At 42.8% G+C, this 17,380-nt stretch overlaps 1 protein-coding gene across 2 annotated transcripts in view; it reads left to right on the forward strand.

Annotated features, from left to right (window-relative positions):
- Nucleotides 1-17,380, forward strand: part of USP37 (ubiquitin specific peptidase 37) — a 391,659-nt gene that overhangs the window by 225,500 nt on the left and 148,779 nt on the right. For both annotated transcript variants that reach the window (XM_086954456.1, XM_086954457.1), the window contains exon 17: nt 450-594. In XM_086954456.1, the coding sequence (XP_086810582.1) occupies nt 450-594 (145 nt within the window). The remainder of the gene's footprint in view (nt 1-449; nt 595-17,380) is intronic.

The following is a 17,380-nucleotide window of genomic DNA, read 5'->3' on the forward strand; positions in this document are numbered from 1 at the left end:
TGAAATAATCATTGAAATTATCACAAATGCCGAAAATTATAAGTGTAAATGTTTCCCTTTACGTCATGTCAAACGCTGTGTTAACATTTTCTTGAGTATTATATTGCATAATGCTGTCCATTTAATAAAAATCGAGCAGACAATGCTTTGATTTCTAAACCACCACAAGAAATGCTATCTTTTAGTGCCAATCCTCTATCTAGCAACATGACTGAATGAGAGATTTGATCCCATAGGCTACCAGCAGAACATGTGATTTAGGGCACATTCATGTACAAAATTGATAAATACACTCCAGGTATCAAAGTGCTGGGATTTTGATGCAAGAAAATACAATTAAAAATGTTCAATATGCTTATTTTTTTCCATATGAATTTGGAATTAAACATTGACCAGGTTTCAGTCTTCAGATTTGTGTGGTTAAATGAAAACTACATTTTTATTTTCAGGAAGTATTCTTTCAAGTCAACAGGCTCCAAACTTTCCTGCCAAGATTCAGATAGTGAAGATGAGCAACATCGCCGTTCTGTCCCCGGGAGCCAGAGGCTGTTTGACATGCCCAACAAAGAACCGCAGAAGGAAGATCTAGAAAAGGTAAAGGGGGTAGCAGTCTTTACAGCAGTCACATTTCTGGGATTGGAGCGCCAAATCCTTGTGCTACACTATGATCATCTTTATGTTCTGTGATTACATACATTAGGCCAATTGTACATGCAGAACAGCCTGGTTAGCTGGCAATGTGTTAAATCATCTTGGAATCAATCCTCACTTGCTTGTAACTAAATGTGTTGAGTAGGCAGTGCGAACTGCCTTTTCTTGATCTGAATTGCTTTTTCACAAAAGTGTAAAAAATAAAGCACTGTAAGTTAAATTCTTAACTGTATTCCATCTGAAAGTGGTTCACTGGTGTGGAAAGCACACAGGAGACTGTTCAGTCTGATTTTAATCCTTTACATCATATATCTAGGCTCATTGCAGCTTCATTCAGATATTTCCTGGGGTCTGTAGGGTTGTGCTCAGATTGACTTCTGAATAACTGCCATATCTGCACACATTTGAAGAGAATGAAATCTATGCTTCAACAAAGGCCCCCTTTCAAATCTAGCTGGCTAAACTTTGTGTAACCCTGTGGCATTCCCTATAGGCCCCCTACATCTTCACCTACTTCTCTCCTAGATACATGCCCGTTCCTGTGTCATTTGACTGGTGAAGGAATGCAGGGTGTGATTGGGTGCAGAAAGGGACGGTGTATGTATACACCACACAATTGTCTTGTGTGAAGAAGTACATCTCAAATTGAAGGTAGATAAACAGGTTTCTTTATTCTTATCAAAGGAAGAAAGGATCTCATCCACAGCAGAGATAGGCAGGCAGCATCTGACAGTCTTGTTCAGATTAGAACCATAACATGACTACATTATCAGTTTCTATGAATAACATTCTAGTAAGTGTAAGATACAGAAGCAAACATAGAGAAGGATACCACACACCTTCCCCTGAAACACAAAAAAACAAAAAAGAGAGGAAACAAAAAAAACTATTTCAAAATATAATCATTTAGAGCAGTAGGAGCATGACATAAACGCATACTTTTCCTGGTGGGAACATCAGACACTACATCAGATTTAGGATGCACACATTTCTTGGCCAAATTGTTGTTCGTAGCTTGCTTCCCAGTTGGACCTAAAAAGGGAGCAATACGATTCAAATTCCAAATTCTTCCATCATTTAATTTAACAGCATTACGAAACCATTTTGAAACAACAAAAGGAGAGGAAAACTTCGGATCTGAGTGGAAGACGAACTCTCACCTGATCCCCAACACATACCTTGGTAGAAGAGACAGCATGTCTGCTATCAAAATTCTCCTTTCTCAGTTCAGATTTCACCTTTTGTTTTAGGACTGGATCCTTGTTAAGCGTACACGTTTCCACCCCCAAATTCCTCATCCAAGTCTGAAAAAAGGAAGTGTTTGGAGTACGACCACGAAAAAGTACAAAAGGTACCTCACCTGTGGAGGAATGTAATTCTATAAATCATGACTCTCTCCATAAGATTATCCTTCCAATCTGAACCTTGGTCTTTAGAAATCTGAATGGATTCTTTAAGGACACGGTTGAACCTTTCCACCATAACGCTTGTGTTTAACACCTTTACTAGCCAAAAAATCTTCCATCTCTTTTGACACCAACTGTACCCCATTATCAGTAAGGATGGTTTCAGGAAACCCCTCCCTACTGAAAACCTCACGTAAAAATGTTACAACATCTTTAGTCTCAATATTTTGGGTAACTTTTATTTCTGGCCAACGTGAAAACATATCCATCATGACCAAGACATACAGTTGAGAGTTCCCTGAAGAAATGGGACCTAGGATGTCCAAAGCAACATCCTGCCAACAACGCACAGGGGCAACCCTAATAACCATCAGTTGTGTTCTTGTCTTACAAACCTTATCAGAGGAGTTACATTCAATACAATCACGAATCATCCGTTCCACAAGAAGGTCAATACCCGGCCACCAGAAATGCAATTGTATCCTCTCCTTAGTTTTGGATATACCTTGATGTCCTTGGTGAGCCAAGAGAAGGATTTTTTCCCTGATCAAAGAAGGTGGAATGAGCCTAGTACCTCTCCACAACAAACCATCCTTTAAAGGTAGCTCATCTTTGACGTTCCAATATCTCTTGGCACTATCGCTCAGATTCTTAAGACATGGCCAGCCATTACTCACCAACTTACAAACTTCCTGTAACTCAGAGTCTGTACATATGGCATCCCTCCAATCACACTCCTGAACAATTCCTTCAACAATCTCACACACCTTAAACTCATCAATCTCCCATGAATCTTCAGATGATTCATCATTCTGGTCATTTTGTTCCACAACCAACCTAGAGAGACAATCGGCAACCTTATTGTTCACCCCCGGTAAGTACTTTACTTCAAATTCTTGAAGGGCAATAACCCATTTACAGATGCGTGAGGAAATGGCATCTAAACCTTTTTTATAAAAGACCTCCTTCAGTGGTTTATGATCAGTGTGAACCACAAAAGAATTACCCCACAAGAACTTCTTCAGTTTCTTAATGGCCCAATAAATGCAAAGCGTCTCCTTTTCAATCACTGAGTACGACCATTCTGGACCAACTAAAGATCTTGACAAGAACAAGAGGGTAACCTCTTTCCCATCTCTCACTTGCTTGAGCACAGCTCCTAACCCCCGGGAACTGGCATCTGTGACCAAAATTGAACTATTGTCAACATCAAAACTTTGTAATGAGGGAGCTAGACTTAGATCCTGTTTAACAAGTTCATACTCCTTTTGACAAGCCTGAGACCAAGAAAATGTCATTCCTTTTTTCAACAAAGCTCTCATGTTAGAAGTCTTATTGGCAAAGTGTGGTACAAATTTATTATAATATTCCGCCATGCCTAAAAAGGTGACTAACTCTTCCCTAGACTTTGGTGTAGGCAAGTTATGTATAGTCTTCACTAACTTGTCTTTAAGTTTCACACCACCAGGAGTCAAACAATGACCTAAATAGTCAATTTCAGTCAAATTAAATCTACACTTGTTTTCTCTCAAAGTCAAACCTCTGTCTTCAAACCGTTCCAGGACAGATCTAACTCTTAAATCATGCTCACCCTGCGATGACCCAAAAACGAGTACATCATCCTGATAAATTTTGACTCCCGTAATACCTTTCAATACATCCTCCATTACTCGCTGAAAAACGGAGGCTGCAGATATTAAGCCAAAAGGTAGGCGAGTAAACTTAAATGTTCCTAAAGGCGTGATGAAAGTAGTGAAACCCATGGAAGTCTCATCAATCCTCACCTGATGGTATGCAGCTCTCAAGTCCAGAGTGGAGAACATGCAGGCATCACCTAACTGAGTCAACATGGTGTTGATATTAGGAAGAGGGTATCTATCTGCCACAACTTCCCTATTGAGAGCCCTGAGGTCACCACAAAAACGAATCTCGCCTGAGGGTTTAAGAGCTAAAACAACAGGCGAAACCCATTCACTCGCTTCAGTTTTTACAATAATCCCATCATTCAAAAGCTTATCCAACTCCAACCGCATTGGCTCCTGCATGGCCAAAGGAACATTACGCACTTCACATGCTACAGGAACAGCATTTGTCTTTAAGACAATGTTATGAACGTAACCGGAAAGACAACCAAGTTTGTCACTAAAGACCCCTTCAAATAGTTTTCGCCAATCAGGAAAAGACCCAACACTCTTACACACATCAGAGGCTTTTTGGACAGATACCTCATTACAGCCAGATTTACAAGGAGTCACATCCTTTAAGAAAGGAAGATTGTCCCCAGAGTGAGAACCTATATCCCTTAAAACAATGCAAGGGTTTTCACCAGGAAGTAAGGCGAGATGTAAGTCAGCCTGATGAAACCAACTTAAGATGCTGTCACCCCTACATGAGATGTAGATTTTACCTGCAGTGAGTCGTCCCTTGTAGTCAATATGACCAATGAAGTAACCCACAATTTTTATAGGTTTTCTACCATAGGCCAATGGCCTTATGTCAGGTTTAAAAACTTTTACCTTCCCAAAAAGTTTTCATCAAAGAAAGTTTCAGGTATTAAAGTAATCTTTGTCCCAGAGTCAAATAACATCTTGACTTCACAATCATCAATACGTACAACATCAACAGCATCCTTACATTTTTTCCCATCGGACAAAGATATCTCAGAACAGTGCAGTTCATTTGAATTAGGATCAAAGTCTTCATCAAAGACCGAAATTTCACCACAATGCAAGTTGTCCGAATCAGTCAGTCATCATCAATCAATACCTCTTTCACTTGTTTCTTCTTTTTGATCAACTGAGATCTGCAAGCCTTTGAGTAATGTCCTACTTTACCACAGTTATTGCATTTAGAGGCCAAAGCAGGGCATGACTTATCATTGGCTAAATGATCTAAGGCATTACAACGAAAACATTTCAACTTTGAATTAGCAGAACCTCTTTGAAAAGTATGAGAAGAAGGTGTATTAGATACTTTCTTAGAGCTTCTAGTTGTTGATCTCAGGTCTGGTCTCTATAGATTTATTCTTATTAATCACTAAGACCTTTTCTTCGGAGATCTTTTTCCTTTTTAAAAACTTTAACACACGCATCAGAGTGCTCAAGCCTCTTGGCTATGGCAATGACTTCATCTAAGTTAGGATCATCTTTTTGCCACAATTCATCCTTAATTTTTTCTAAACAACATCCTAGCATGAATTGATCACGCAATCTTTCTTCTAAGGTTCCTTCGAATTTACAAGTGGCAGCTAACTTCCGTAGAGCCGTGACATAAGTCTCAATAGACTCTGCCTCTATCTGCATGCGTCTGCCAAAGTGGTACCTCTCTAAGATGGTACTCCCTTTTGGCAAATAGTGTTTATCAAGTTTTTTAATGTTGACTTCAAATTCATTTAAATTATTAGCCTCTGCAAATGCTCAAATACTTCTTGCCCTTCTGAGCCTAAGCAGTGCATTAGAAGCGCAGACTTTCTTTCTATCAATTGTTCATAAAGTGAAGTGCAGCTGAAACAGGCACTCGAAAATCCGGTTACCAAGGATCAGACAAAGGTTCAGAAGCGTTGTCCTATAAGGAGATTTTAAGCGCCGCTGAGGAAAGGCACTCGACGATCCTGTTGCTAAGGAAAGTAAACGTTGCTAAGCAAGGCCCACTGTGATGTCAGTGAAGCGCAACGAATGAAACGCAGCGTTGCTTGAAGAGCCTGTGACGTACACATCCAGGAGCGTCACAGCGTATCAGAAGGAAGGGCAGATGAAGCGTCGGTAACGTGCACATCCAGGAGCATCACAGTTTACAGAAGGAAGAGCAGAACCTGGAGATGGAGCGTGAAGGCGTGCAGAGCATGAAGGCGCGCAGAGCATGAAGGCGCGCAGATGATACCGGTATTTACTTTTAAACAGTCCGGTGATGGAGCGTGAAGGAGCGCAGATGCGGGTTTTACATTTAAAACATTAAGCATGTGGACGCACACGGTGAATGATCACAAGCTCCAATTGTTAATATGTCAACTGACTCGGCGGGCAGGCAGCATACGTAGTAAACGCATCAATCCAGCATATTATACATCGCCTCAATCCAGCAAAACGAGCATTATAAACGGCAGGAACCACGCTTTAATGCTATGGCAGGCACAACGCTTTAATGCTATAAACAGTCTAGCGCGTCAATGATAGTCAGCAAATTAGCGCTTCAGATTAAAGGCAAACAACGTGTTGAAAGCACAAAGCCAATTATATCTCTGTATAGATAGAAGACTACTGTCTTTAAATTATGAGAAGAGTAGACAGATAGTATCAAGCCTCAGGAGAATACATTAAATAAAGGAAATTAATGTATAGTAGATCCTAATCTTGTAATGCTGCCAAGTCTTAGTCAGTACATGAACCAAAGAGTACCTTGAGTTGAGGCTTGGTGTTGAGATCCTTTTGTGATCTTTTCTGTTAAGAGAGAATTTTCCTTTTTGAGGATAAAGTTGTTGCTTGTAGTAGGGAACCTTCTTTCTCATCCCACCCTCGTCGCCAATGTGAAGAAGTACATCTCAAATTGAAGGTAGATAAACAGGTTTCTTTATTCTTATCAAAGGAAGAAAGGATCTCATCCACAGCAGAGATAGGCAGGCAGCAACTGACAGTCTTGTTCAGATTAGAACCATAAAATGACTACATCATCAGAATCTATGAATAACATTCTAGTAAGGGTAAGATGCAGAAGCAAACATAGAGAAGGATACCACATCTTGCTTGCATATAAATCATCAACTTCATACTCTAGACACCTGTCCTCCCTAAATGCTGAGATGTGTCCAAGGAGGAGAGCCTGTTTTGTCAATTTTAAGAGCTCTGTTGCTTGGTCTTGATCACTTGTCTTGATTTCATGGACCCTTTCTACCTGCTCTGACCAGCCAGCCATGTATTTCTCCTAACACTGTAACCCACCAGCCCAATCGAAAAATTTGAGGCATTGTTCTTAATCAACATCATCTGCTTTTAGCCCTTGTACTAATTAGACGCCATAGCACCACGTATTCTCTTTACTAAATGAAGATGACTTCTCTTATGTTCACCTTGTTTCAAAAAGCCTTTCTAATTAGACCTGTGTTCTAGCATGTATGATCATTGTTCTTTATAGACTACATCCCCACCAACTCCTCTTGTGTTGGTAATAGCTGCCTTACATGCAGGCACACCCCGTCTCCCTCCTTTCTGGTTATCGGGACCTTGGGGCCTTCTTTAGTAGACTTCTTTGATCCTCTCTGGGGGTCAATCTAGTTCGCCCACCCAATGTGGGGTCAGCAACCACAACCGCTTACTAGATTGCCTGATTGTATGAACTGTCCGCTAAGACTCACTATCTCTCACTTAACGTAATTGTCCAGTTCAAAGCTAAACTAACTCTAAATGGGGTATGCACATCTTCACAACCCATGCAGTAGCTTGAATGTTTATTCTACCATGGAATAAAAATAACTCTTGCCCTATACAGAGGTTGACCAAAGAACAACCTGAAAGCTAAATCCAACTCCAATCTTAACACAACTGCGCTCCTCAGTTTTAAAAACCTATTGCACTCCCATGCAGTTTTACATTAACATTTGCACCCTTCTTGGAACTCTGAGTATTACACTGGTTAAAGTGCTTCACTTGGATTTGCCCCACTCCTACCTGCATGCACGCCAGATCTTTCCGTGTCAGAAGTGCTGCATATCATTAGCTCTCCACAGACCGACTCAAATTCCTTCTGAGAGGGAACATGCAGCAAAGCATCATTATAAGCAGACTGTATGCACATAGGAAAGCATTAACACCTAATTCTAAGCTCCCCAAAGGTGCTTTAAGAATTATAACTGAAATTGTTTTCATTGTGGTTCATTCTATTTGAAGTGCTACGCAAACAAATGATGGACTGAATGCTGAATAAATCATACATTGTGGAGAAGTGTGGCTCAATGGTTAGAGCGGCAGACCCTGATGCAGAGGTCTAGCCTGGGACCAGAGTTCAATTCCTCACCTCGGCGGGTCTTGGGCTAAAAAATTCCACGGACCTGATAATTCTCACCTCTGTGCCTATTCTAATCATAGAGTCCCACTCTGCAATTCTGGGCAATAGCTTGCTTAATCTCCACAACGGCCCTCACAACGCTAAGGATGCCTGGCCTTCACCCTGGGGGTGCCCAGGAGTGGACGCCTCACAGGGAAAGCCAGGACGGGTTCCACAGCGGTATTCGTACAAGTGCCTTGAGACCCTTGCAGGTGAGTAGTGCGCTATACAAGTATCAATTTACAATTTTTTACATTCACCCCCAGTCAAGAGATCTGGGTTAAATTCATCGTTCTGCAAAAAAAGATGGATTTAGGCCTAGATCTCTGTACTGGGGTGAATTTATGACTTTGTTCTGCATTCTGTCCAATTGTTTTTGCATTATTCCATTTGAAGGCACTGTATATAATATAAGTTTTATAACCCAATGTAATGCTCAGGTTACTGATCTCAAAACAATAAAAGGCTATCTCTGGTCTGCAGAGATTCAAACACATGACCTGGAGATTACTGCATCAGTCAGTGGCAAACATTGAACTCACTGAGTCTTTGCTGACCGGATCTTCCTTCAAGCACTTTGCGGTTACTCCTTTAATCAGAATTGCATTTCTTAACCCAGCTGAAACATATACCTTCTAACATGGCCAAACTGGTAGCGAAGGATGCTACAGTTTAATACCAGGAGTAAACTTGGTACTATAAAACAGGAGTGTATCATATTTCCACTAAGTCTTCCAGTACAGAGTTCTTCCTAACCTCAGAAGAAAAAAAATGAAGTCCTCTATTGTGCCAATCCAGACTCATGCTCCACAGAAACTGTCTTCGTGTGCTCAGTCTTTGTCTAGGTCTGTTTGAGTACATTACTTTTATCACTCATTCTTTCTGTGGCATTGTCAACCACCTGGAACTGTTTCCTGATCCTGCAGCTGCATAGACTGGATTAGAGTTTGCTTTGGTTGTCTCGAGTGTATACATCAACTCCTCAGTAAGTGTATGTTTTGTTGACAGCAAAGCTTGGAAATATTTGTGTTTGAGGCATATGAGCTGCAGATTACACACTATGCATAGATGGCCACCTAGTGTTGGGCCCCGATGTTTGCAGTTTGTTTTGTTGTAGAAAAGTCTTTGGAAGTCACGGAATAGGTGACTCCTCCTTTGGATGATACTGCGCATGGGCATCAGCTCCATCCCCAGATTGTTTTTTTCCGCCACCAGGCTCGGATGTGTTTCCAGCGCTCCGTGTTGGAACCGATTTCCTTCGGCGCGCAATCCTCACCAACTTACAGAATTTAAGTTTCGAACGCTTTTCCAGTCGACGCTACTCTTAAACACAAACGTCGATTCCGGTCGTTGTCGACGGCCCTCGGGCCTAGTTACGCCTCGACTCCAGCTCTTGGCAAGGACGCCATTTAAAAAGTGTCCTCAATGTGGGTCGAAGTTTCCCCACACCGACCTTCATGAAGTGTGTAACCTTTGCCTCTCCCTGGAGCACGAGGCCAGAGACTGTTCCGCTTGTGCCTTTGTCCGCTCCAAGAAGACTATCCGGGACCGAAGAGCGATGCGAACAATGGCTCGATCTTCAGCTTCCATCCTGGACGACCTCTTCGAGGAAGGCGTCAACATTCTAGAGCAACACAACGTCGACAGCAATTTCGAGGCAGTAGACTCCGATGTCGAGGACATCACTCCAGCACAGCGGGTCGTAAGTAAGACAGTCAACTCGACCCTTCCTCGACACACCCAAAGAAGGCCCCGGTCGCACCCTCGCCCTTAGGTGCACACGACACACTGCTTCTACTGCCCCACCTTCGGGCCCGGCTAAGGAGCTAATGAAGCCTTCAGGTGACTCGGGCTAGAGTCTGCCTTCGCACGGTGCCAGCGCACACTTACCGGCACCGAAAAAGACAACTTCACCCGCCACGCTGACATCCAAACCATGGGCGCTGAAACATACCACTACTCCTTCTGCACCAAAACCCAGGTCGGAACCAAGCAAACCCACTTCGGATTCGAAAAAACCACCGGAACCTAAAGAACCATTGGATCCAAAAAACATACCGGAACCGAAAAAAGTTCTGAGCCGGAAAAGACTCCTGCTTCTCCGGTTAAAGACATTGCCAAAAAGCCAAAACAAACCGCTTCAGTGCCAAAACTTTCCTCCGCACCAAAGGATCAGCCTCCTGCAGAGGACTTACTTTATCCAGACCCTGCTCAAAAGACTCTAGCTAAAGATCCAATCACTGGACCGCTGATTTTGGCTTAAAAAAAAGCGACCACTGGACACACCAGCTCAGCATTCAAAGAAGGACATGGCTACCTCTCCCTTAAGACTGCCTTCCCCTTCTTTCACCTGTACAATCACCACATCCTCCCATACCACAACATTCCCCAGCATCCTCTATCATACCAGACAATGACAACAGGGATGATCGCTCTGATGACATGGGGGGGTAACATGCCTGATCCAGCTACTCCTACAGGATCACCTGACCCGTTGGTTGATTAGAACACCCCAGATGTCCCAAATGTCCCTCAGGATGACCTATACCCCTCAAGGCCTTCCCCACCAGAAGACACTATGGGTTTCAATTAATTAATTCACAGGGCTGCGCAATATCATGGGGAAGACATGCATACAGACCCTGTAGATGAAGACTTCTTAATGGATACCTTTGATAGTGCACAAAGGTCCTCATCCATTTTACCAATGCTTAAAGGAGTGATTAAGCAGTCTTCAAAGACCCAGTCAGAACTCGGGTCATTAACCCTAGCATCGAGAAAAAATAGCTGCTCCCTCAAACACAGCCTATATTAAAGGTCCTGAACCACTAGACTCACTCGTAGTTTCCGGTGCACGTAAGAGAGCAAACTCTCAAACATCAGGTGAAGCTCCACCACCAGATAAAGAGTCTAAGCTTCTTGACGCATCAGGGAAAAGAACAGCGTCTCAAGCAGCAAACATGTGGCGTATCTCCAATACACAGACATTATTATCCAGATACGACAGGGCACATTATGACTAATTGGAATCATTGAGGCACCTCCCGGATAAGTACAAAGATGGAGCAAATGAACTTATCCAAGAGGGGAAAACACCTTCGGTGTGCACTGGATGCAGCAGATACTGCCTCTAGGGCAGTTAACACCAGCGTCCTATTACGTTGACATGCCTGGCTACGCATATCAGGGTTCAAACCTGAAGTACAAAGTGCCATTCTTAATCGACCCTTTGATGAGCAACACCTATTCGGACCGAACGTAGATGTATCGCCTGAAAAAATGAAAGGATTCAGATACTGCCAAATCTATGGAAGCCCTGCAGTCGCAGGCTCCCAGACTTTCATTTAGTTGCTCATCCTATCGAGGTGCCACCAGGGGATGCTCTTCGGACACAGCTTCTACCTCGTACAAAGCCCCTACACAGTCCACTTACAGCAAGGGCTACCAAAGGGGTGGTTACAGGGGTAACCATAACAAAGGCAGAGGTAAAAATAACAACTCCTGCTCTGCCTCTACCCCAGCCCAATGACTCCCTTCCCCCTTCCCCCGTCCCATTCCACTCCTGTCGGGGGAAGGCTTCAACAATACCTGCCAGCTTGGGAAAACATCACATCAGACAGGTGGGTGCTCCAAATAATTCAGTCAGGTTACTGTCTAGAACTAACATCCACCCCCTCCCAAACATACCACCCAAGCAACGTCCAATGTCACAAGAACATTTAACATTACTCAGACAGGAGGTAATATCCCTCCTGCAAAAAAATGCAATAGAAATAGTTCCAGGGCATCAGAAAAACAAAGGAGTGTATTCCCTATATTTCCTATTACCAAAGAAGGACGGCTCTCTAAGACCCATCCTCGGGCCTCTAAACATTTACATACAGTCGGACCATTTTTACATGGTCACACCAAGTCCTTCCACTTCTGGTACTAAACGACTTCCTGGTCACCCTAGATCTCAAGGACGCCTACTTCCATATTCCCATTCACACAGCGCACAGAAAATATCTCAGATTTGTGCTAGATGGGCAGCACTACCAGTTCAAAGTGCTCCCATTCGGAGTCACAACAGCGCTAAGGGTGTTTACCAAATGCCTACCAGTAGTAGCAGCACACTTAAGACAACATATTCAGGTCTTCCCATATCTAGACGACTGGCTCATAAAAGCCAGCTCATACAGCCAGTGTGTACAACACACTCACGCTACTATTAAACTGCTTCACGACTTTTGATTCACAGTAAATCAACCCTCGCACATACAACAGTATCTCGGCGCTACAATAAACGCCCAACTACCACTAGTTATCCCTCTCCAGCCAGGATAAGAAGTGTGCAAACTCTCCTAACAAAATTCAAACCGCAACATTTTTATCCGGGACTGGATGAACCACAACCATTTGAAACTCAACCCGGACAAGACCGAGCTGGTGTTGACGGGTGGTTCATCCAGTCCCTGGTCCTCACTTTTTTGGCCCCCTTCCCTTGGTTCTCCCCCGGTCCCTTCTACCTCAGTTAAAACATTAGGTATTAAACTTAATTCTCAGCTCACTCTTCACTCCCAGGTTAGTTCTGTGGTGTCCTCTTCTTTTTTGTCACTACGCACCATACGCAAGGTATCCCGCTTCTTCTCCTTTGATGCCTTGAAATTGATCATCTTGGCGATGGTTATCTCCCGCCTGGATTATGGCAACGCTCTATATGCAGGTATACCTGCATATAGCTTAAGGCGTTTGCAGTTGATCCAGAACCAGGCGGCACGGCTGGTGTTCAATCTCCCAAAATCCCATCACGTAACACCCCTTCTCAAATCCCTTCACTGGCTCCCTGTTCGTGAACGCGTCCAGTTTAAGCTTGCTTCCATCATCTGTCAAGCACGACTGGGCATGGCTCCGGCTTTCATTACATCAGAGATCGTTCCCTATGTTCCCACTAGGGAACTACGCTCATCTACGCAATCCCTCCTGACAGTCTCTCGTTTCCGGAGGAAGAAATGGGGAGGATCGAAGTTCGCGACCCTTGCACCAGTCCTATGGAATTCCCTGCCTTTAGAGCTTAGATCCATACCTCCCTACCCTCAATTCCGAAAAAAGCTCAAAGCCTATCTATTTGCTAAATCTTAACTAGATCACTTGCTGTTTTTGTCTTCCTTTTTATTTAATTTTTGTTACTCCTGCCCAAGGGGTCTGTCTGTTGCAGCGCCATGAAACCGCTGGTGAAAGTGCGCTATATAAATATTTTTAAACTCCAACACTCGCTACCAGCTCTAGTGTTCATGCAGCTCATAGGAATGATGGCATCTTGCATATTTGTAGTAACCTCACGCAAGACTGCAAATGCGTCCACTTAGAGTGCCTAGCTGCCCAATGGAACCAGGCTCAAGGTCAACTAAAAGACCTAGTGTTGGTAGACGGTCGGACTCCTCGTTCTCTGCAATGGTGGAACACCAAAAACCTTTCCAAAGGGCGACCGTTTCTAGAGCGAGTTCCTCAAATAGTCATGACAGCGGACGCATCGCTCTCCGGCTGAGGACCTCACCTACTGCATCACACCATGCAAGGCAAGTGGACACTGAAACAGAAATGACTCTACATCAATCATTTGGAGTTGCTAGCTGTGTTTCTAGCCCTAAAAGCATTTCAAATGCAAGTGTCAGGCAAAACTGTCTTAGTCCGCACAGACAATATGACAGCAATGTACTACATAAAGAAACAAGGGGGAACACACTCTCTGCAGCTCTGTTAGCACAGCAGATATGGAGAGGGGCTATACCGCTAAAGATCTTCCTCTTAGCCCAACACGTCCCAGGAGCACAGAACACTATGGCAGATCTGCTAAGTCGACAAATACAGCAGATCCACGAGTGGGAACTTCATCCGCAAGTTCTTCATCCGTTCTTTCAAATGTGGGGACAACCTCAGATAGATCTCTTTGCCACCCACAAACGCGAAATGCCCAATTTTGCCGCCAGATACTCACACCTATTGTCCAAAGGCAATGCGATATGGATGAACTGGTCAAAACTATTTAGGTACGCTTTTCCTCCTCTCCCACTACTTCCGTTAGTGGTACGCAGAATACAACAACATTCCCTGACGCTCATTCTAGTCGCTCCAACTTGGCCAGACAACCGTGGTATACCACACTGTTGCAGATGTCTGTAATACCACACCAAAACTAAACTTATATCCACGCCTATTAACACAGAATCATGGACAGATCAAACACCCAGACCCAGCTCAGCTCAACCTAGCGATCTGGCTCCTGAGGTCATAGTTTGGTTACCTCAACCTTCCTCCAGAATGCATGAACATTATTAAAGAAGCTAGACGACCCACTACTAGAGCAGGTTATGCTGCTAAGTGGAAACGCTTTGTCATATACTGCCAAAACAACCAAATAAATCCATTAGACGTGTCAAGACATCATAGGATATCTATTACACCTTCAAAAGTGTAATTTAGCCTATACGTCTATCAGACTACACCTTGCTGCCATTGCAGCATACTTACAAAATAAACATCTATCCCTTTTTAGAGTACCAGCTATAAAAACTTTAATGGAAGGACTCAAAAGAATAATTCCTCCCAGAACGCCACTGGCACCAGTCCCCCCCCCCCCCTCCCTCCCACCCCCTCCCAGCCTGGCTTCCTGTCCCAGCCAGGCTGCGGCGGTGAATTTCTCAATACGTGACTTGTTTTATTTATTGTGAACAACTGAGTCTGTAGCCCAAAACTTGAATCGCATTGTTTACCTCAGAGGAATACATAATTGAAAATGCACGTGTTATCAGTGACAGATCGGGCACAACATCCCCAAAGCCTTCAAACAGAGCTGTGTTTGATCACATAATCGTCATACTTGTTTATTAAGCTTTATTAGGTAGTGCCATGCTGACAGATAGCATGAACAGTTTATCGTCTTTTAAGTCCAATTTCATTGTTGGTGCAGCCTTTAAGTTCCAGAAATGTAATTAAAGAATGATTCTGTCGCTGTGAAAACTTGCCACGTGTTTTTTTTATACTGTAATAGAATTGAAAGCATGTACGGTATGCTGTGTGTTTGCTGTAGGAAAGCCCTTTCGTTTCTCTCAAGGCCTAGCTTTGGTTTGTGCACTTCATATTTGCATTCCGTGTTTGTGAGCGCTGCTTTGGTAACTGGGTGGAGAAATAAAAGATTTGATGAAGAAAATAAAATACTGCCTGCCCTTGAAATGGCACAATTCTCCAGTTTCATATTTTGACGAAAATTTTTTTTTTATTTGGGCAATTTTTAACGTTCAACAACTTAGACGTTTTTCTTTTTGGATCAAATAACTATTTTGAAGTGCTTGTTGGGGTATATTTGGCTTCCTATTACATTGATGTGGACCTTTCAAATTATTTAGATGGGGAAATTATCTAGGTGGAACAAGACAAAGCTCTAAATTTTGGATTAAAAGCCAGGGTTAGAAATTCTCTAAATAACGACTATTTGAAAACTAGACTTCTCGATTTGTAAGGATTTTTTGTAACATAGTGATGCGCCCTATCTCTGAGCGATTCATGATTCTAATCGTAATGAAAACACAGCATCAGATTAAGGTGCCAGGCAGCACGTCTAATAGAGCATGCCGTTGTTGTACTTTTAAAAGCCACGTACCATGCCTTATTTTATTTACGCTTTGCAAAAGCTTGCATTAGTTATTGGAAAACCGAATAGAACATCTACTGAAAATACGTGTTATAGAACCTCTATTATAATTGTATGTGGTCAGGAGAAATTACAGCTGCGAACAGTGATTTTTAACATTTTAAATTAGGAAAGTGCTTTTGAATTTAGCTTGTGCTATCACTTTAAGCACGCACGGAATAGGATTTGAGGAAGTTCGAGGAAGCAAAAGATATCAGGGCGCCCTGAGCACCCAGGGTGAGGGAGAGGTTCAGCGAGAACGTAAAGTTTACTCTGTGAGTATTTCTAGAGATCGCCACTCACTCGACATATAGAAGCAACACATTACGGCCACCTTGAATGCAGAAATGGATCTGCTGGGCTATTTCTCCTGGCTCTTGCTCGTTGTGTACTGCTGTTATGTGAAATACATACACATGAAGTTCGACCACGTCCCAGGACCTCCGAGGGACAGGTAAGGCCTTTGATAGCTTAACTCAAAGACCGAGAAGGATAGGAGAGGGTCATATGCCTTAGGTGACCACCCAGGATTGTTTCTTAACACCACTGTCTGCAGAGACTAATAGGCGCATGTATGGTACTGAACTGTAGATTAATTGCATTCATATAGTACTTACACTCCTCACATTTAAAGCATGGGAAGGATGGCGTAACTGTAAGGCTTTCAATGCAAAATGCTTTAGGCTACAAAATATAAAACTGCAACAAAAACAAGGATTTGCAATGAATAGGTCTCGCTTTTGTGAGTTTAAGCTATTAGCATTGCAAATGACAATGCCTTTTATTTGTTTTAAACACCAACATAAATAAAAGCCATTGTCATTTACAATGCCTATAGCTCAAACTCGCGTAAATGCGAGACCTATTGCATTGTAAATGCTTGTTGCAAATGCATCATAACAGTGGTTCTTCATACTAATCCTAAATTCCTTCCTAAAGTCATTTCACCATTCCATCTAAATCAATCAGTTTAGCTGCCCATATTTTTCTCGCAGCCTCAAACAGTCGCAGAAAGAGCTCTACACACCTTCGATGTCAAAAGATCATTACTGTACTATATCGAAAGGACACAAACTTTTCGTAAATCAAAACAACTTTTTGTCTTTTTCACCGCCACATAAAGGCAACCCCATATCAAAATCGGTGATCGCCAGATGAATTGTTAACTGCATACAAATATGTTATCAAAAAGCAAAAAGTACGTTAAAAATTTCTCCAGAAGCCCATTCAACAAGAAAGATCGGGGCTTCAATGGCATTCTAGGGGAACATTCCCCTAGATGACATATACAGAGCAGCTACATCGCTTACACCGCACACATTCACAAAACATTACTTTGTAGATGTGTAAACTAAACAACAAGCCACTGTGGGACAGGCTGTACTAAAAACACTTTCAAACAACTGCAACAGATACTGGTGGTCGCCGCTAGGTCTGGGTACTGCTATACAATCGATGCATATTATGTTATCTGCAGCTCATATGCCTTGAACGGAAAATGCTACTTACCAGTATGCATCTGTTCTTGGTATGTAGAGCTGCAGAGTGACACACACCCACCCGCCTCCACAGATACCTTGTATCTGTTCCAGTATGATCTTAATTAGATACAAATCAC

The sequence above is a fragment of the Lissotriton vulgaris genome, chromosome 2_1 (assembly GCF_964263255.1).
Source record: "Lissotriton vulgaris chromosome 2_1, aLisVul1.2, whole genome shotgun sequence".
Lineage (NCBI taxonomy): Eukaryota > Metazoa > Chordata > Amphibia > Caudata > Salamandridae > Lissotriton > Lissotriton vulgaris.